The sequence below is a fragment of the Onthophagus taurus genome, chromosome 1 (genome assembly GCF_036711975.1).
Source record: "Onthophagus taurus isolate NC chromosome 1, IU_Otau_3.0, whole genome shotgun sequence".
NCBI lineage: Eukaryota > Metazoa > Arthropoda > Insecta > Coleoptera > Scarabaeidae > Onthophagus > Onthophagus taurus.
Genome location: NC_091966.1, coordinates 34,496,334 through 34,519,318, shown reverse-complemented (window position 1 = coordinate 34,519,318; position 22,985 = coordinate 34,496,334). Strand labels below are relative to the sequence as shown.

Here is a 22,985-nt window from a genome sequence, read left to right as displayed (position 1 = left end):
ACAACAAAATAGGAAGATGTAAGGAATATAAATATATGGGCAACATAATTCCGGAAGAAAGAAGCTCGAAAAAGTGTTTGTATACTAAATTTCTTATTATAGTCATGTCAGACTACACTAAAATAAAAAATGACAATCTACTGAACAGTAGTAGAGTCAATTTTACCATACTGGTAGGAATGCTGGCACTACAAAAAGCAGGAAATAACTTGAAACGCTTGAAATGGACTTTCTAAGAAGAGCATGCAGAGTATTAACGAACAGGGTATATACAACAATTGATGGGTGGAAACCAAACAGTTGAAAACTGATGGCCAACAACAGTTCTGGGATATCTAGCTCAACATAGAAGGAGATGTAGACTAAATACCTCCTGGATTCAAGGCATTAAAGAGACTATGACTGATTGAGCTTTACCGGAAGAGGGATGAAAGAATAGAGAAAAATGTCGATCGAAAATACGAAAATGTTGAGAATAAAGCAAACTCTTCAATCCTTTACCCGTATTACACGCAAAGCAATATTTGGACCAACCCTGAGCAATGAACACTCGTAAATAAACCGGCAGTAAAGGAGAGAATATAGCCATTAAGTGATATTTTGCGTGAATAATCGGTGTTTGAAAGAGAGATTATGGAAATATATGAACATTCGCACGATCTTCTTCATTATAATAGATATTTCGACTTTCGCTGAACGAAAAATTCTACTTCACAAATTTTGATCAGGAGTTAAAAGAAAATGTAATTACCTAATTTTGATTTTATATTTTTTTACCTAATCGTAATAGATAGTCCACGAACCGGAGGGGATACCGTTATATCGTTGTATAATTTATTTGTAATACCTGAATTTGGACATAACATTATAGACATTTAACCTTAATAACCAAGATAAATAAATACCTCAGAATACTTAGAAACCGTTGTGAATATTTCATGTTGAAACAAGATTCAATAGTACTTATTAATTATTACTAATTATACAGTTATGCACTATGATGGATTTATTGATTAGAAGCGAGCTAATAAAGTGTTACCCTGGCTTTGGGAGTGGTCTGGTTTTCCGTGTACAATGTTAATTCCATTCCATTTAACGATTAACACGTATGTTAACCTAAATCAAAGTGGTTGTTTATAATGATAACAATTGTACTAATTATAAGTCGATAATTCGACGAAATATTGTTATTACGATGAACGTTTCTGCTTCATGTAGGTAAAATACTTCTAAACTGTTAAATTTTGTTAGTTGATTTCTATAACGTATGGAAACATTTCCGTGATTTTGTAAAATTACTTTACTTTGGACTCAATCGATACCTGATTGAATCGGTTAACGATGACCAATAGATGTTGTATCAAAATCATTAATCTTAAGCACATTGAGTTATTGCTTCCTTCTTTATCTAGTTTACCTATTTATTTTAACATCGTGGTCTAACATTGATCGATTCTTAAACTTAATATGTCACCTTTACCACTGAATATGACTGAATATTTTTTTTTAAATATCGGTAATAGCAATATTTATATAAATCTTAACAAACCAGTTTCACTTTTTTGAAAATATACAATAATCAAGATATAACTAACTTAGATTTTGATAATTTACACAAACGGGAATATTATGTCAATATATTTATGGAAAACTATAAATTGATTGCCTGAAACATTTTAGTTATAATCACTTTGAAATAACCATCTTTAATATGGCATATTCTAAACAAATGTTGAATCAAATATTACAAACTACATACTCAAACAATAAAGTTTTCAAATATGTTGTTGTTTATGTAAATTGGGTAAAGAGTTCTCCTAAAATAATTGAATTGCTATAAAGTTCTATCTAATTGGGGACTACAAACTGCTACGAGCTATCTCCACACAAGTCATAACTTTGCTAACTCTCGGCTTGGTTAAGCTTTGCGTAAATGATTTTGTGAGTGGATTTTACGGAAGATATAGCTACAATTGCTTGGAGCAATATTTTGTATTTTAATGAGTTTGGGGATAATATTTCATATTTTAATATAACATATTGATGTAATAATAAACCATTAATACAAAAGTTAAAGATCAATTATTGATAACAAGAAACTCATTAAACCTTTGTTGTGATTTCAAGGTGATACTTACACCAAAAAAACTATCAATATTTCTTTATTTTCATAAATAATTTCACGAAGACGCATCTCTAAATTTTTTTTATTAATTATATTTTGTTGTTGTGTAGATCATGATCTATCATTATTAATTACAACCCAACCTTGTTTTAGACATACAGATAGACTTAGTCTATTACATCAAGGCTATAATTGTACTGGTTTTTAGCAGTTAACAAAAGTTAGAAAAAAGGTTTTGGTGTCATATCAGCATTAATATTTCTAAACCTAGGTTTTGATTCATCAAACCCAGATTTTAACTGTTTATCAGTTGTATTCGTCAAACGCTCGTTTTGGTAATCTTGCTAGCCGACTCATAGCAGCAAACATACATCGTAGAATTTTGTTTTGTCTTTAGCAGAGATAATAGATATACTACAACAGTACTTGCAGTTGTAAACCTACAAAAGAATGTAGATGAATGTTTATTATTACACAAAAGTCAATACTATTTTTGCACTCTTTGCAATGACCAAACGCAAAGTCTAGTTGATGAAAAAGTTAGTCGTGTAATGGAAGAAAGTGACGATGAGAACTATGTGCTTTGAGAAACTGACAATGAGAATGAAGATTTAGTATAATCAATTTGAATATGCGGGTATAGATGGGACTAAGTGGAAATCAGATCCAGAAAAATAGATACTTGTTCCATTTCGAGGAGGAGTATTATTCAAACTTGAAGAAGCGGCATCCAACCGAGAATCAACGGATGCCTAACAAATTGGAGAGAAAGAGAAAATGTTTTCTAAGAGAAGTTGGAAAGAAAGTTGGGTTGAAAAGGTCTAAGTACCACATTGCAGCAATACAAGATCATCAACTCTTTTAACTGAACCTTCAATAATTTTGAAAAATTCAAAAGTGTTGTGATAACTGTATTCGGAATGTCCACGTGAACACTCAACAAAAAAAAACATTTCTGTCACTTGCTTAACAAAGTGATGAATCATGTATGTATGTTAATAAAATGCGAGGAATGCTTAACTCTTCCATTGATTAATGTCTTTCATTTACCACGTTAAATAATATAATATTTCAGATTCCCGTTGTGGCTCCTGTTATGTATCTTATGACACTAATTCATATTGGGCTTTTAAGGGTTTTTCTATCACTAAAACATGTTGGTACACAATGTATTATAAGCTTATACTTGTGGTGCTTCTAAGATTTAGATATCAATCAATAGATATTTTTAAAAAACGATTTACCTCATGACCCCATTTGTATTTCGATGATGAGGAAGTGTAGACCACACACGATTCCACGGTGTATGATCATTCATCTTAATATTTCTCGATTATGCTACCTCCGCGGTGAAATTTTATTTTAATTATACACACCTACGTGTGGCCGGAGGTGGTGCACCTCTCTCTCCAATTTAACTTACTTATGCCGCATAGTGGCGCTGTTGAATACGAACTTAATTGGTTGTGTGCATTAAGCCCTCTTCGGATTTGTAATCCCGCCCATTATAAACCCGTAATTATAAGCAATTATTAATTAATTGTTAATCGCTGTTACTTATTGGAATTTCTCTTTTAAGTTTTTACTTTTTAATATGTAAAAATAACTTTCTTTACCTTGGTTTAGCTTAGCTTTATGCGGTAATAAAAGATTGAGATGAGGAAATGGTCGTTGTTTATTCATTAATGTCCGAATGAAACTAATTGGAAATTGCGTTTGAATAGCTTTTGCGATCAACGGCCGTGAACTTTAAAAGTCACTAAATGCTTCTGGACGCGCAGGACTTGTTCGAGCACATGAGATAAAAAAAACTTAGAGATAGAAGGAATGTTGACTCCTTCATGGGTATACTGCTGGTACGGTATACCCCACACACATTCGAGACGACCAAGTTTCTTGGGTAAAAAGTTTCGTAAATTCCATACCATAAACGCACCGATATCTAGACGAGTCCGTTTCTTGTGTATACGTGACGGCCGATCCATAACCTAAATGCAAAAGTAAGCGATACCGGTTGTTTGCAGAAACGGGCGAAAGAAGAAAGATGACCGAAGCCGCGGGCCTCGGCGCAACACTCTTGTTATAAATTCAACGATTACGGCGGAAAGATAAATTCAGACGCTTTTACCGAGGCCGTAATCGCTCAACTACCAGTCAAGTTGAGATTATATTAAAACGATACCGTTTCTTTTTTGGGACAATTATAAACCTTTTATATTGCGCTATCTTAAATTCTAGATTTTATAGCTTGCAAATAATGTTGTTTAGGTTGAACGGGCACAAATTATTTTATAACTATTATCTTATAGAAGAAAAAAATGAAAGACCACAAATAACCGTTAATATAAATTTAACTTTATTACTTAGCAAACCGTAAAATACGAAAACCTAACGATAACCAAACCACAGATAAGACATTTATTGTCGCAATCATACAAAATTTCCACCGTGGTCTTTCTCTGTGTGTGCGTCGTATAGTCGTTAAGGTTGCGATCCTCTGTAGGACATCGTAAAACGTTCATGAATTAACCATCTCGTTTGAGCCGAAAGCCATAAAAGACAACAACGCCCTGTGGGGGTCACCCCTCGTACAATGTCTATAATATAGAAATCCGGACTGTCAAAATTTATTGGAATCGTTCGTTATACCTTTCCAATAGGTAGTAGTAGCTCTTTTTCATTGAGGGGGCAGGAATGAATTAAAAAAAAGCTGTTTTAATGGTGGTTACAGCACCTTGGGCGGTTTTAATACAGGGTGTGGCGCGCGATTTATCATACACGATCCAGGTAGAAGAGAAGAGGGTTGAATAATGGAGAGAGGAACGGCGTTAATAGCAAAACGACCCCGGTTCCCGTCAAAACAATATTCGTCCTCGTGAATGATTAAGTGGGCTTCGGGTTTTAACACTTTCGTAACTAATTTTAACAGAGTTGCTGGAGATTTTCTGGATTAGAACCGAAGCAACATTAAATTTTACTTAAAAAGTTAAAAAATAATTAAAAAGTTTGAATAAAACCTCTTAAAATAGAGTTACATTGTTCTAAGTAATCATGTACTATTTAAGAAAGGTAATTTGTCGATAGCGTAGGCCAAATAAGCCTCTCTTCTGCCTACGGCTGATTCATTAACGTCATAAAAAAACTCGTGCACCGGCGATTTATTCGGAAATAATGACTACCTGTGCGTCATCCAAAGTGGAGATAGCCCCACTTCGAGGCGCTCATTGTTTGTCCAAGCTCAGCATAACAGACTATGTATATGGTGGAACAATGGAACTCACCTCTTTACCTCCTCCCGCCGTTTCGGTGTCTAACCTGAAGGCTTAATATGGCCTATATAAGTACTATGGATCATTTTATCAATTACCGTTCTTCCGAGACATAATCCGCGAAGCCCACGCAGACGATTATCCGACCAAATTACTCGTAGTAAACACGAGAGAGATTTCGAAATATCGTCAGGCAATCTTCCGTTCTTCTTTTAGTCCGATACAAACCCGTCAAGCGCAGGCCGGTAAAGGGATCCACGCGATGTTTGCGCAGTGTATAGCCTTAGGTTGGACATTCACGATATATAGTAACGAGAGACGAGTACCCTTAGGCTACTGTCAGGGGCAAAAGCAAACCTCTCTTTATATACCCTTAGTTTAATAACTTGAAAAGATGAGGGTGATCTTTTTTAATATTTACATAATAGAAAATGTATTTTATAATAATCATTTTAAGAACAATATTTTTTGATGGATTATGTTATCTAGAGATAAAAATGATCCTTTTTTAAATATGAAAAATCCTTATTAAAAAAATAACACCCATCTTACTGTATCTGCTATCTGTTATCCTTTGGTGTGGCAACTTGCACTTTGATGGTTTGATTATTATAACAGTATTGCGACATCTGGATGGTTGTCTTCCGCTAGTACTGCTGGCATCTCGCGAATACTCGCTTCTACTTCATACATATTTTCTTACTTTGGCATTAAATTGGAAATTTAGTCTCGTATGTAACTTCCACTAATATCCTTTGGTGTGGCAACTTGCACTTTGACGGTTTGATTATTATAACAGTATTGCGACATCTGGATGGTTGTCTTCCGCTAGTACTGCTGGCATTTCGCGAATACTCGCTTCTACTTCATACATATTTTCTTATTTTGGCATTAAATTGGAAATTTAGTCTCGTATCTAACTTCCACTAATTTCTCCACTAATTCCTTTTAGGGTATGAATTTCTTGATTTGTGTTTTTTGGCTCTTCTGGAACTCTCGTTCTGCCTACCCTATGGTTATTCTTTTAATTTTGTCCCAGTCCTGCTGAAAATGAAAATAAAAATCTTGAAGTGTGAAGTTTTTCACTTAATAGTTGTAGGCTCTTGAAGGTCCTGCGTATTCTTGTACGTCCGACTTCGGCTGATTCGATGTGGTGTTTTACTGTAAAAAATGTTAGTATTGCGATCTTCTCTTTGCATCTCCGTAGAAAAGTTAGCTTACTAAATCGTTAATAAGTTTGAAAACTAGAAATTTGTGTATATGCTGTACGTCTGTTAAACCACTAAACAAATTTCAAATGGACAAAAACGGTGGAAAGTTGACAATATTACATGGCATAACCCAGAAGTTTCCAGTTTTATTTCTAATGACACCATCTTGAAAGACTGATACCGTTGAACGATGTGTATCATTTTAATATAGACATCAAAACGCTACAGTAATACCGTTATGTTATGATGCTTATACGTTTGCAAAATAAGATGTTTGTAAGAAAGTGCCATGCAAATATGGAGATGTTTATTGTTAAGAACATTATTTATTTTAATTTTCCATACCATAACATCGATTACATCCAGACCATTACTAGATGTCATATTAAGTACTATTAAGTTTAATACTAACACATTATTAATAGTAATTGGAAATAGCATTGGGCCTAGAATTGTGCTCTCGATAATTCCAGAGGTGGGTTTTCAAAACAGGAATTTGTGAGAAAAAATGTGAAAATTTCTGAGCACGATCCCATCTGTAAGATTGAAAGACCCTAAATGGCATACGTCTAACATTATGCTTGAGCTTAGCCAATAAATGGTAATAAAATACAATGTCAAAAGCTTTAAGTGCATATCAAATGCTGCCACAATGCATATATACACTTTGATAGTTCTGCAATAGCATCAGAAATACCTTTGCTTTCCTACAAAAATGGTGAATCAGAAATAAAATATCATCTTAAGGTTTATCAGAAAAATTAAACGAGAATGAGCAGTACATTTTATCGCTTACAGTCTGGATAGAGTAAGGTCCTGAGTAAAGTTCAAGCATTCCTTAAATAATTTGTTTATTACTTGAGCCGATTTAATTACACTAATCGTTATACAACAATAGTTCTAACAATTTAACGAATCGCGGCAACATTCTTCTAGTAATCGTCCTAATTCTAAATGAAAAAGTAGACAACCTTTTATAACACGGTTTTCATGATATATTAATATCTTATATAATAATTCTTTCGTTGTTCATCTTTAACATTCATGACTTTATGGTAAACCTGCTTTCGACCATCATAATTTGCAGTGTAATTTACAGCGCGAGGTGAACGGCCATCGGATTGCTGGTGACTCTGAATGACCATGGAACTAGGAAGCTATCTAACTTTCGATCTGTTATTTTTCCTCTATCTCCAGTTACCTTTTCTGGGAATTATTCTTTGGATGTATAACGTTGACAAATAACATCAGATATATTCGTTTCTGCTTAATAAAAGACAATGAATGTTATGTGTAGAAGACATATGAAAATAGTCTATTGAAATGATGAATAAAACATCTTTCTGGATTTTAGCTGTAGTCAATCCCCAATCTCTGAGGAGCCACGCTATACTTAAAAATGTAGACCATTCTTATGGTGCAATAATAAGCTATCTAAGTGAATTGTTTGCATATTTTCTTGCTGTATGTTATCAGCTACTATTTATTTAAACAAGCAAGATCAAGGACATTTTTGCTTGTTCTTCATCTTTCAACTCAGGTTGAAATCCAAGTCTTCATTTTAAGTTGAAAATGCAGAAATCGTTTAATTATTGTAGTAAATATAAATTGTAATATTACATAAATGAAAATATATGTCTATAGAATTTACTCTTATCAAAGCAAATTCTATAGAAATCATTAGACGAATTAAAATGTCTTATACTGGAATGTTGAAAGTATTCAAAATGAGTACTCAACTCCTAATACCACATTATCGATATCTGTTACCTTATAATCTAAGGGTAAATATCACAGATTCCCGGCACTTTACGGAGTTTACAGTAATTGCATAAATTTCTACTTAACCCAACCCATCCTCTACCCACGATTTTACTACACTTTTCTTTGTCCCGTTAGATATCGCTTCGTAATAGTCCTTAATAATAAACTTTCTAAACGTTTAACCCAACTTAATAATTACTTACCGCTCAAGAGAATTTTATTATCATTTTTATGCATAAACTTAGTAATTAATTCAGTTTTTTGTGTTTGATGTCATTAGTGCAAAATACGTTTTAATAGTTCACCCTCTATGATTTCACACTTATACCATTTGCAAACTGGTACTGTAGTAATACTGTTCTCATGGGGTTTTGTCTTCGTTTTGTGTTCCAGCTTGCGAGTGTAACCAGCACGCCAGAAAGTGTACCTTCAATATGGACCTTTACAAGCTGTCTGGTCGAGTTTCTGGCGGCATCTGCAAGAACTGCAGGCACAACACCGCGGGGAGACACTGCCATTACTGCATGGAGGGCTTCTACAGGGACGAGAACAAGCATATGTCGCACAGGAGGGCGTGCAAACGTGAGTAGTTAAACTCGGATCAGAACCTCGAATCGATTTGATTTCCATTTAAAGACTACGACGACTTCCAGTAGTTCATATTTATATTAACGGCAAACGGTTTACGTCCCATTCGGAAATCTAACGGGATTTCTTTTGATTCTTTTATGTTTAGACATTTTACTTCGGTGCAAACGTTAGTAGTTAACACGATCATCTGGTTGTTTGAAATTTGGTGAGAAAATAGATGAAAGGAGTATCTATATTTTTAAAATAGGCGTGGTTACTAAGTCTAAGAATACAGAAAAGTGACTTTTTTATAAATAAAAGTAACGTTAAAAGGCATTTGATGTAATTAAAATGTTGAATTAAAGAAATTAATTTTATAACTATGTAAATGTTAATGTTAATGTGGTAACAATGAAAATAAACGAGTGACACACGATGTGTTAAGTACAAAGGCGTCGACGACGACCGCACCTATGAGGTCACAGATTTCATAACCGTGACATATTAATGCTTTGACACAAAGGGACGATGATTGTTAGTAAACAAACTTGACTTCTGTGTATAAATTACTTTGTAAGTAATGCGCTGTAAGTTATACAAACAAGAACTTAGGTGTAGCAAATTTTTCTGTTTAATTGCAAAAAAGTTACAATAAATCCTTCGAATCCTTCTGGGTCCAGTATCATTACGATCCGAGCGAGTTTAGTTGACTCGAGGGACGTGAGGTCATCAACTAACCCCTATGTTGACCACTCAGCACCCCAATGTTTGGTTACGCCTTATTGCAGTCCGAACCCTGCTATTGCCTGGGTATTCTGGTGAAAAAGAGAACGTGATTTTTTTTTTCGTTGAAAGAGTAGACGAACCCAATTAAATCGAGAACAATAAAATGAAAATTTAAACTACGAAACGATACGTTAAACCCGACTAAAGTTTTTATCTCCTATGAGAGCTTAATCAGCGAAAATTTAAACGTCACAGATTTGGCACCAAATTCGCTCACGACTAACGACGTTCGTTAGCTTAAATTGCATTTGGACCGCAATTGAACTTGAAAATGAGCTTCGCCCAAAGCTTACTCGAGATGCAACCGTAGTAATTATGTTATTATAAAGTTTGCCAAAACTATTTATTTAGGAGATAAATCCTTTTATTTATTTTTCGTCAATTCGATTTGGTTAAAATTTCCATACAGTACCGCAAAGAACGTATCTTCATAACGACCGTTGATAATAAAAAATAAACATCGTGCAGGTTTCCAGGGGCTACTGCTATATAACGGACCAGTTTTGGGTATCTGAAAATCTCCGGACCCATTCGGGCCGCACAATGCAATCATAAATTATCCAAAAACATGATCTCGCGCCGGTGAAATCCCATTGTAAGGCCTCATAATCTGGAGGCCATTCTCCTCGCACCAGATAATTCGTCGTCCCCGAGACCCCGAGGTGTAACCAATAAAGTTGTCGACCAATTCCGAAACATTCCTTTCTACAAGGAAAATTTAAAAATTAAAAAAAATCAAGTCATAATTCGTTCTTTTCTTACTCAATTTACCGTCAAAAGCATCAGATCTCTAAACGAAAAGAACGGCGACATTAGCCTTCCAAATGGTTGGACAATCAAATTAAACGAGATCCCAAAAGTCTTTAAGCTAGCGATAAAAATAAAAAGAAAAAAACGGATTTCGCGAAATCTCCTTGAGAGAGAGAGCTGTCTCCTCGGGTGGGCTTAGTTGTAAAATATACTCTCAATTTTGGAGGTCTCGGTTGCGACAAAAGGAACCCCCGAGGTAGACTGTATTTTAATTTACGCGTAAAAGGGCTCCATCTAAAAGGGAATAAAAAATTAGACGTCCCGTCTGGGTATAAAAATAATGGGAGCGCCTCTACCATTCAGTGGCTTAGCTTTTTCTCCTTTCCATTTAGTATCAAAATAAATTTCTTTACTGTTTATTTGCTTTTTATTTCTATTTTGAACTTTATTTCCAAATCTTGGGCACAAGTAAATAAGTTAAGTCCGTAAACAAAGTTGTTTGTGTGGAAGCCTTACTGACTTCCTATATTTGCCATCGAATTTCGTTTCCTGGATTGTTATCAAAGTTTTAAAACAACTTTTTAAAATTGAATTTATATTTTAAACTTTAATTGATAGTTTATGATTTTATAACTTTGTAATTCAATTTCCAAATTCTTCATAACAGTTCAATTGTTGCCCCACTCTTTGGAAGAGAACGTTGGTCTATTAAGTACCATTTCATTGCAATTAGACCAATATCTTGTCTCGGCAATGGGGAACTAAATGACCGCTTAATGTTCGCAAATGACTTAAGCATCTAGACCAGTTGCTATTGATATAAATCACACTGGGATGGGTTCAAATTGAGTTTCATTCATGAACTGGATATACTACTATAAATAACATCCTGCCGAACGTCGCTTTTAATCGATCAAATTAACGAGATTAATAAAGGAAAGATATGTTTATTTAGACCAAACAAAATCTTAAATGATAATTTTCAACGCGTTGTTTCGTCCCACTCATTTTTCATAATTACCATATATTCTCTTCCATGTTGCGTACATTTATTCCATACCTGGCGAACGACGATTGCAAGTCATACAAAGCGTGGGACGTGTTGAATTTTCTATTCGGCCGTTATTCAAATTGATGACACCGCAAAGGAAAAAAAATCGTAAATCATAAGAGCGTTAACATTCCCGACTCGTCTGCTCTTATTTATTACATTTTACCTGCAATTAGTTGGTGTCGTAAGTTAAAGAGTAGTAGCACGCGCCTTCGGCCCTGGTACGGTACTGCATTACGGCACCACGTTCACGACTACGACGGAACCACCGCACCGCAGCGGCATCCATTACCATAAATGAATAATTAATAGCCGACAATTACAGATGTAAGTAATTAATGGCCGAAAAAGTTTGCCGGGCATAAATTAGAGTCGCAGTCTCTTGACGACGTGTTGCTTGCATTGCTCGGAGAAAGTCAACTGAATTAATTTTTCATCACCTGGCAGGCCAGTATACCGCTCCAGCACTTTATTACCGGAGCAACAGGGTTAATTACTTGTCAACGGAATCATAAAAAATTACAAACGCACGTCTGTCATTCAAAATCTCCACGGATAGGTATACATTAGAATTTATGTTACGTAGTTATGCTTAGAAATTGTGTCATTAATACCATGCATAAGTTACCACTAGTATACGAAATCGGTTATAATCCATTTTAGGAATTATGTATGTACGATTTGAGAGTATCTAAAATAATATCTAAAATTTTTATGCAACATGAAATGAAATATTAATCATCGTAGAAGTTATTTAAATCAAATGAACTTAGTCAGTGTCATCTTGGTGTCCCATAAAATATAAAAGATTTTCAGCACTTGCTAGTGCTTCTTTACAACTGACTTTAGATTCTGGTTCTGAGGCTGACTTTAGATTCTGAGGCGGTCCAGGTTACTCTATCGACCAAATCAGTGATTCTCAAAGTTTTTGAAGTGGGGTACATTTAAAAATGTTTGTATAGACACGATAAATTATGTTACATAAATATGTTATAATGTTCAAGTGTTAATTAAATTAATTAAAGTTAACAAGAATCTTATGTTCATGATAAACGTGACGTTGGTATTGTTAAACGATTTCTTCGATGTTGGGAGATTTTCCTGGGATTTGTATTTTTTCGCGATGTGTATTCATCTGAAAAAAAAATTCCAGGGGGCAATATTGTTAAGAATTGAATTTGTCACAACTTTTATTCTAAAAGTTATCTTGTTACATGCTTAGATTCCCCAGTGTTATCATCAAGAACTTGAAAAAACAACGGATTCGTCAAATTTTCATATTTTCGTATTTTTCTCGATATCTATACGTCTAAGAGCAAAATTGTAAGACAGCAATATTGTTAAGCTTTAAAGTTGCTACAACTATTGTTATAAATGTTTTTTTGTAACATGCTCAGATTCCCCAGTGTAACCATCAACAACTTGAAAAAACAACGAATTCGTCAAATCTTGATATTTTCATATTTTTCTCGATATCTATACGTCTGAGAGCAAAATTGTAAGACAGCAATATTGTTAAGCATTAAAGTTGCTACAACTATTGTTCTAAATGTATTTTTGTAACATGCTCAGATTCCCGAGTGTAACCATCAACTACTTAAAAAAACAACGAATTAGTAAAATTTCTATATTTTCCTGGTTTTCTCGATATCTATACGTCTAAGAGCAAAATTGTAAGACAGCAATATTGTTAAGCATTAAAGTTGCTACAACTATTGTTGTAAAGGTTTTTTTGTAACATGCTCAGATTCGCCAGTGTAACCATCAACTACTTGAAAAAACAACGACTTCGTCAAATTTCTATATTTTCCTGGTTTTCTCGATATCTATACGTCTAAGAGCAAAATTGTAAGACAGCAATATTGTTAAGCATTAAAGTTGCTACAACTATTGTTTTAAAAGTTTTTTTGTAACATGCTCAGATTTCCCAGTGTAACCATCAACAACTTGAAAAAACAACGAATTCGTGAAATTTTGATATTTTCATATTTTTCTCGATATCTATACGTCTGAGAGCAAAAGTGTAAGACAGCAATATTGTTAAATATTAAAGTTGCCCAAGTAAGATTTATGCTATATCACTTGAAATTCGTGATAGATAAATATGAAATAATTACGGATTATGATTTATTGATACATTAGGAGTATTTTTTATTCATAACGTCTTTCTCTATCAGTTTTGGTACATAAGTTATATGCAGTTGATTTCATTATGAAAAATCGTCCAATTTTGGCATTTTGTGATTTATGCTATGTATATCATTAGGAACTGGTAATAGATAAATATGAAATAATTATGGATTTACTGATGCATTAGGAATGTTTTTTTATTCATAACGTCCTTCTCCATCAGTTTTAGTACGTAGGTTATAATGGACTTTATTACGAAAAATCGTCCAATTTTGACATTTTGTGATTTATGCTATTTCACTAGAAACTGGTGACAGATAAATATGAAATAATTATCGATTACGATTTATTAATGCAGCAGGAATATTTTTTATTCATAACGTCTTTCTCCACCACCTTTAGCACTTATGTTATAGTTGATGTTATTAAGAAATATGGTCCAATTTTGACATTTTGGGGATTTATGCTATATCACTAGAAATTGGTGATAGATAATTATGAAATAATTCTGGATTATCATTTATTGATGCATTAGGAATATTGTTTATTCATAACGTCTTTCTCCATCAGTTCTAGTACTTACGTTATAGTTGATTTTATTAAAAAAAATCGTCCAATTTTGACATTTTGGGGATTTATGCTATATCACTAGAAACTGGGGGTAGATAAATATGAAATAATTATGGATTATGATTAATATATTCTAATGTTTAAGAGCAAAATTGTAAGACAGCAATATTGTTAAGCATTAAAGTTGCTACAACTATTGTTGTAAAGGTTTTTTTGTAACATGCTCAGATTCCCCAGTGTAACCATCAACAACTTGAAAAAACAACGAATTCGTCAAATCTTGATATTTTCATATTTTTCTCGATATCTATACGTCTGAGAGCAAAATTGTAAGACAGCAATATTGTTAAGCATTAAAGTTGCTACAACTATTGTTCTAAATGTATTTTTGTAACATGCTCAGATTCCCGAGTGTAACCATCAACTACTTAAAAAAACAACGAATTAGTAAAATTTCTATATTTTCCTGGTTTTCTCGATATCTATACGTCTAAGAGCAAAATTGTAAGACAGCAATATTGTTAAGCATTAAAGTTGCTACAACTATTGTTGTAAAGGTTTTTTTGTAACATGCTCAGATTCGCCAGTGTAACCATCAACTACTTGAAAAAACAACGACTTCGTCAAATTTCTATATTTTCCTGGTTTTCTCGATATCTATACGTCTAAGAGCAAAATTGTAAGACAGCAATATTGTTAAGCATTAAAGTTGCTACAACTATTGTTTTAAAAGTTTTTTTGTAACATGCTCAGATTTCCCAGTGTAACCATCAACAACTTGAAAAAACAACGAATTCGTGAAATTTTGATATTTTCATATTTTTCTCGATATCTATACGTCTGAGAGCAAAAGTGTAAGACAGCAATATTGTTAAATATTAAAGTTGCCACAACTATTGTTCTAATGTTTTTTTGTAACATGCTCAGATTCCCGAGTGTAACCATCAACTACTTAAAAAAACAAGGAATTCCTAAAATTTTTATATTTTCGTGGTTTTCTCGATATCTATACGTTTAAGAGCAAAATTGTAAGACAGCAATATTGTTAAGCATTAAAGTTGCTACAACTATTGTTGTAAATGTTTTTTTGTAACATGCTCAGATTTCCCAGTGTAACCATCAACAACTTGAAAAAACAACGAATTCGTCAACTTTTGATATTTTGCAAGCTGAGCTAACACCAACATTTTTGCATACTTTGTAGTTGTGTGGACACGATCTTCTATGTTCTATATCTTCATGATACAAACGAACTTCCAACCCAACCCAACCTAACCCAATTCAACCCAACCTACAGTTGCTGCAGTTATAAAACTTCCTACACAGGAATGTGGGGTGGAGGCAAATTATAATCGAAACAAATCCTTTTTCGTTAATTTTTTTGTGGTCTGTTTTTGTGTAGTGATAGACTGGAGTTGCACTTGTTGATCACGTGAGAGTACTTGTTTTAAATATGCACTGTTTTCAATGAAAACTAGCAGATGTTATCGTAAAGAACGTTCTAAAGACGTCATCTTCTTAAAAATGAGACTGATGATTTTTTCAAAACCAATTCTGATTCAATTAATAACAATGCTTAAAATACGCATCAATAAAGCATTAAATTAAGGTTAGTATTTTGCTGAACTTATAAATAAAAAAGTCTGTTTTGCGATTTTCAATCAAGGACCCATTTAACTATAAAATCTATTCCTTGAGAAATGTTTATGATATATCCATCAACTATCAATTAAAACATTTACTTTTCAACGAAACAATTTGATTACAAAAAAGTGTCTTTTATTTCAAGTCAGATGTAAATATTTAACCAAATCGACGTTTCTGGCAAAATTCAAAATTATGGCATTTGGAAAATCAGTTTTAATTTTTGAGGTAAACATTTTCAATTTACGCAGTTTTCACCAAACATCAATATATACAACTCCTTTTAGCGATAAATTCTGTTTTGTTTTTTAGATAAAAATTTTTAATTAATTCAATATTTGCAATAACAAAACATGATTTGCATCAACAAGATTTGATGCATATTAATGAAATTTTTCTTTCCCAGATAAACGTACTTTTATTCAAATTTAATTTTATTATGTTAAAAAGGCTCACTTAAGGTCAAATTTGTCAAGATAATACAGAATAATAAAGACGACCCTCATAGCATAGACCACAACCATTTATATGAACCCAACGAAGGGTCGATCCCAAGAGACGCTTGTTATCTGGCAAACTCAGCAGTTGGCAGCCTAATTGTGACATTTGAAATAATGGGGTTTATCACACCACGCGAATATTACAAAGTAAAATAAACTACACCAACGTTCTAGAGTTACGCTAATAGTTGCAAAAAAAAAAATTCTTTGATCACAGAAAAAATTGCAACTGAAAAAAGTAACGTAATTAAATTTCCCTTTAGTTACAAAAATAAATAATTAACTTTGTTACAATCCCGAGCTTTGATCCCTTAATTTGACTGTCCGTAACATTCGTGAAATATTCAGTCGATTTTTTATTTTGCAAATCCGAGCCACAAACTAATCCGCATCCTGTTTTTTCACGTGGTTACGCCAAAAGACTTAATTCCAGCCAGTTTGTTTACTGAATTAATATTTGGTTAGATCCTAAAAACAGGCACCTTCCCACAGCAGACAGATCGTAAATTTTAACTTAAAGATGTTATTGTAAGAAATCGTGACGTAGAAACATTTCTCGAAACGTGACCTTTAAAAAAAAACGTTTATAACAGAAAAAAATGATCTTCAAAAAATAGCTTTCCGGGTATTTGTTATTTTTTTTTCGATTTCGTGAGCTGACATTAAGTAGGCTTAGGTTTATCCTAAAGTTTATTTTACGAGCGCGGATTTAGAAGATGAGATTTAAACCAATTTGGCGGAAATATTTTACGGACATGCGTACGATAAGCATTTAAAGTTTATATGGTAAATTAATGTTTGCGGTTGCGGTAACACGGTCTTAAACCCACACAAGATAACATACATACACGTAGGTAGTGCGTAAAGGCGATAAATTATTTGATAGAAAGCTACAACATTCAATGCGGCACAAGGAAATACATCGAAGCGTATCTGATTACATTAGATAAACTTGTAGGTTAATTATTATATCATTACTTTCGCATATCTTTAACATTAAAAAACATTTTGTTGTGGGTATTTAATAAATACCAACAACAGTTCTTGCAGTTCTATACTTATGTTGTAGTTGATTTTATTCAGAAAAGTCGTCCAATTTTGACATTTTGGGATTTATGCTATATCACTAAAAACTGGAGGTAGATAAATATGAAATAATTATGGATTATGATGTATTGATGCAGTAGGAATATTTTTTATTCATACCGTCTTTCTTTATCAGTTCTAGTACTCATGTTACGGTTGATTTTATTAGAAAAATCGTCCAATTTTGACATTTTGGGATTTACATATGTATGTAATATCACTAGAAACTAGCGATAGATAACTATGAAATAATAATGGATTATGATTTATTGATGCATTATGAATATTTTTATTCATAACGTCTTTCTCCATCAGTTTTTAGTACTTACGTTATATGTGGTTGATTTCATTATGAAAAATCGTCCAATTTTGACATTTTGTGATTTATGCTATATCACTTGAAATTCGTGATAGATAAATATGAAATAATTACGGATTATGATTTATTGATACATTAGGAGTATTTTTTATTCATAACGTCTTTCTCTATCAGTTTTGGTACATAAGTTATATGCAGTTTATTTCATTATGAAAAATCGTCCAATTTTGGCATTTTGTGATTTATGCTATGTATATCATTAGAAACTGGTAATAGATAAATATGAAATAATTATGGATTTACTGATGCATTAGGAATGTTTTTTTATTCATAACGTCTTTCTCCATCAGTTTTAGTACTTAGGTTATAATGGACTTTATTAAGAAAAATCGTCCAATTTTGACATTTTGTGATTTATGCTATTTCACTAGAAACTGGTGACAGATAAATATGAAATAATTATCAATTACGATTTATTAATGCAGCAGGAATATTTTTTATTCATAACGTCTTTCTCCACCACCTTTAGCACTTATGTTATAGTTGATGTTATTAAGAAATATGGTCCAATTTTGACATTTTGGGGATTTATGCTATATCACTAGAAATTGGTGATAGATAATTATGAAATAATTCTGGATTATCATTTATTGATGCATTAGGAATATTGTTTATTCATAACGTCTTTCTCCATCAGTTCTAGTACTTACGTTATAGTTGATTTTATTAAAAAAATCGTCCAATTTTGACATTTTGGGGATTTATGCTATATCACTAGAAACTGATCATAGATAAATATGAAATAATTATGGATTATGATTTATTGATGTATTAGGAATGTTTTTTATGCCATCTTTCTGCATCAGTTCTAGTACTTACAATATAGTTGATTTTATTAAGAAAAATCGTCCAATTTTGACATTTTGTGATTTAAGCTATATCATTAGAAACTGGTGATAGATATACATGAAATAGTAATGGATTATGATTTCTTGATGCATTAGGAATATTTTCATCCATAACGTCTTTCTCCATCAGTTTTAGTACTTACGTTATAGTTAACTTTATTATGAAAAAATCTACCAATTTTGACATTTTGTGATTTCTGCAATATCACTAGAAACTGGTGATGGATAAGTATGAATTATGGATTATGATTTATTGATGCATTAGGAGTATTTTTTATTTATAACGTCTTTCTCCATCAGTTTTGGTACATACGTTATATGCAGTTGATTTCATTATGAAAAATCGTCCAATTGTGATTTATGCTATATCACTAGAAACTGATGATAGATAAATATGAAATAATTATGGATTATGGTTTATTGATGCATTATGAATATTTTTTATTCATAACGTCTTTCTTCATTAGTTTTAGTACTTACGGTATAGTTCATTTTAATAAGAAACATCGTCCAATTTTGACATTTTGTGATTTAAGGTATATCACTAGAAATTGGTGATAGATAAATATGAAACAATTATGGATTATGATTTCTTGATGCATTAGGAATATTTTCATCCATAACGTCTTTCTCCAGCAGTTTTAGTACTTACGTTATAGTTAACTTTATTAAGAAAAATCTTCCAATTTTGACATATTGTGATTTAAGCTATATCATTAGAAACTGATGATAGATATACATGAAATAGTAATGGATTATGTTTTATTGATGCATTAGGAATATTTTTTATTTATAACGTCATTCTCCATCAGTTGTAGTACTTACGTTATAGTTGATACTATAAAGAAAAATCGTCCAATTTTGACATTTTGTGATTTAAGCTATATCACTAGAAACTGGTGATAGATAAATATGAAACAATTATGGATTATGATTTCTTGATGCATTAGGAATATTTTCATCCATAACGTCTTTCTCCATCAGTTTTAGTACTTACGGTAAAGTTAACTTTATTAAGAAAAATCTTCCAATTTTGACATTTTGTGATTTACGCTATATCATTAGAAACTGGTGATAGATATACATGAAATAGTAATGGATTATGTTTTATTGATGCATTAGGAATATTTTTTATTTATAACGTCATTCTCTATCAGTTGTAGTACTTACGTTGTAGTTGATTTTATTAAGAAAAATGGTCCAATTTTGACATTTTGTGATTTAAGCTATATCACTAGAAGCTGATGATAGATAAATATGAAACAATTATGGATTATGATTTCTTGATGCATTAGGAATATTTTCATCCATAACTTCCTTGTGTATCATTTCTAGTACTTAGGTTATAATTGATTTTGTTAAGAGAATCACCCTATTTTAACAGTTTGGGGATTTATAGTATAAATCATCACTAGGAACAGAGGAACAGTTGTAACAGCTATTTGGAACTATTAATTTTTAGGAACATACAGGAAGATATTGTACCTGTTCCCCAAAAATACTAGTTTGTAACATCTCTAGTATTTTTCTTTTCATAAAAATTCATGGAATGTTTATTTTAGGGAAACAAATTTGTTCTTGACATGAATAGAAATGTGCAAATGAGCTTTTATAATTAATCTAAAATAAACTTCATATTGTTAATATAATTTTCGATTATTAAACTTGTCGTTTGAATTAATTAATCTAGATAAACGTCTAGACGAACGTCAGTTGACAATACATCCATTAATTACAATCAATTCGAAGCAATGTTTATTAAGCTCGGACGCCACCGCAGATTACACAAGATTTGAAACAGTTATGTTTATGAAAATATTGATTAAATCTGCAAAATCATTGCTTCAATAAGTCGTTGCTTTAAAATACAATTTCCTATTAAAATTCTCTCTTGTCGAAATCAAATTAATTCTGTAAATGTCGCGGAAGTGTAACAATTTACTTTAGCGATGCGTTATTTGCCCGTCGTGATAGTGCATTCCGTTTAGGTCGATAACCATTGCACCTGAACAGCACCGCGACAGACCAACCGTGTTTGCATTCGTGTTTGCACCAGTTTGTCGGGCCGTTCAATACGGATTGGCAGGTTTAATCTGATACAGTTCCGTCACACAACGGTTGTGGTGGTACGTACCCAATTTGCCATTTGAATTCGTCCCAATACATACATTTCCATCAATCCTCAGAATCCTCTTATACTGTAAACGTATCAATTAAATTTAAACCGAAGAATTCTTTGCGAGAATCTCCATCTTTTTCTCTCTTCTATGTTACATCGTCGTTGGCGGTGTGGTGTAAATTATCACCAGAGTGCTCGCTAAGCGACGAAGATAAGAGCCATTTTCCTCTTTTGAATGGGTCACACGCTGCGACGACCAAGACTAATTGGTCATGGAAGATAACAACACGACAAAAAAAAAGTTTTTGCCACGTGGGGTTTTGTCTTTTTCACCTTGTCCCAACTTCTTTTCGTTCTTAGTTTACATAATCGTTTTTTTATTGTTAATAATGATAAATACGTTAGGGATATTATTACAAACGTAATTTAATTGGTTTTGAATGATTTCAGCGGGCAATTTAATAAAATTTATGACAGGTTTTGAAACTATTTGCATTTAAGGTTTATAATTAGATCGGATAAACTCATATGTTTATGGTTATTTGCTATGTTTGCGTGAAAATGTAAATTCCCATGTGGGAGATCGTTTATGGATTATGATATTTTAATTAATATATGAATTTCAAATTTCATTTCAATGTCATTCGCATTACAATCAATATAATATATGAGAGATAGTTTTATTGATTCTCCTATTTCTATTATATGTTTTGATTCGTAGAAAAATGCTTTAATGCGCATCACTACTTTAAATAGTAGAAGAGAATCGTACTGAACAGAAAAACCCACGATAGGGACGACAATTTATTCTGGACGTAGGAGAGGAGGAAAAGATCGGACAGATAAGTGCGCGTTTAGCGTTAAACGAACACCTACAAGCTTTTATTTATTGCGTACACCCGGGAACCGGTGTTCCATGGCAATAGCGTCCGTTTCCTCGACGAATAAATCTCAGTTGGAGCCCTCGGCGTTAACAGAGCCATGCGTACAAAACAAGAAATGGTCATTAATATGGAAAACGCTTCGGGTACGGATATAGTTCATCCAACAATAATTCCTTATTTTGTTTACGTTTTTATTTATGCCCTTACATTTCGCATAAACTAGGCCATTTCTAAAGTGTTTTAGACCTAAAAATAAACTGTGTTAACGACGCATCAAGAATCTTGTTTGTGAATGTACATCTCAGACAATTTTGAGGTGGTAAACTTGGAATTAGAACTCAAGACTCTACGACATTTCAAAAATTCCAATTTAAATTTATAAACTTGATATGTAATGTGGTAATTTATTTCGTTAACATCTTGTTTCTAATTTAGCAATTTCAACTTTTGTTATGAAAACTGACTAGAAACTACACAACCTGTTAATTAAATTAATGTTTTCTACAATGTGTTCTAATATTATGTTTAACTCACGTTCAAGTTATCCTCATTGTTGAAAACTTTTAATTTAGTTACTATAACTAATTTATGCAAACAAACTAAATTGTTTGTTGAATTGAAATTTTCAATGTTCAATAGCACACATTTCATTCTCCGCTTTGTTCTGTGGATGAACACTCGCCATCAATTCAATCTCATTTGTTAACTTACGAGATACTTTACTATTTTCAGATCCATACAAATGATCCAGTTGTGTTGGTGATGGTTGAGTAAATGTTCTTACAGAATAAACAATTTTATTGCATTACCTTCTTCTCGTAATCGCACGTTATAAACAATTAGAATCGCTTTACAAACATTGGCATTATGTAACAGATAATCTTTGAAGTTTAATCTCGAATTATTTATAAACAACTAGCATTCTTATAAATTGTTCGACGTGATACCTAACTTTTTGTGAAAGTCTGGAATAAAAAAATTTCATTTAAAAAATAAAATGAAACCTTACAGTGCTGTCATTAACTGCTTTCTTAGAGAGCCATAAACCTCTTAATTCTGAAAAACTACATGTCTAAGAAAGAGATTCTTATAATCATTTTCTGTTTATTTCGGACACGCAGCTTCCTCATCGGTGCAGATATAAACCGCTTAAGCAGTACTTTAACTATAGCCACTAATGTTAATAATAATATGTATTTGTTAACCCCATTACATGCAAAAAGAATTACAAAAAAGAAACTACAAAATAAAAACAATAAAAAGTAACATAATCAAACAAAATATCAATTAAACTAAATT

At 32.5% G+C, this 22,985-nt stretch overlaps 1 protein-coding gene across 2 annotated transcripts in view; it reads left to right on the top strand.

The window, feature by feature from the left end:
• The window catches only part of LOC111425739 (Netrin-A), a 154,522-nt gene that overhangs the window by 69,007 nt on the left and 62,530 nt on the right, over positions 1-22,985 (top strand). For both annotated transcript variants that reach the window (XM_023059968.2, XM_023059969.2), the window contains exon 2: positions 8,763-8,951. In XM_023059968.2, the coding sequence (XP_022915736.2) occupies positions 8,763-8,951 (189 nt within the window). The remainder of the gene's footprint in view (positions 1-8,762; positions 8,952-22,985) is intronic.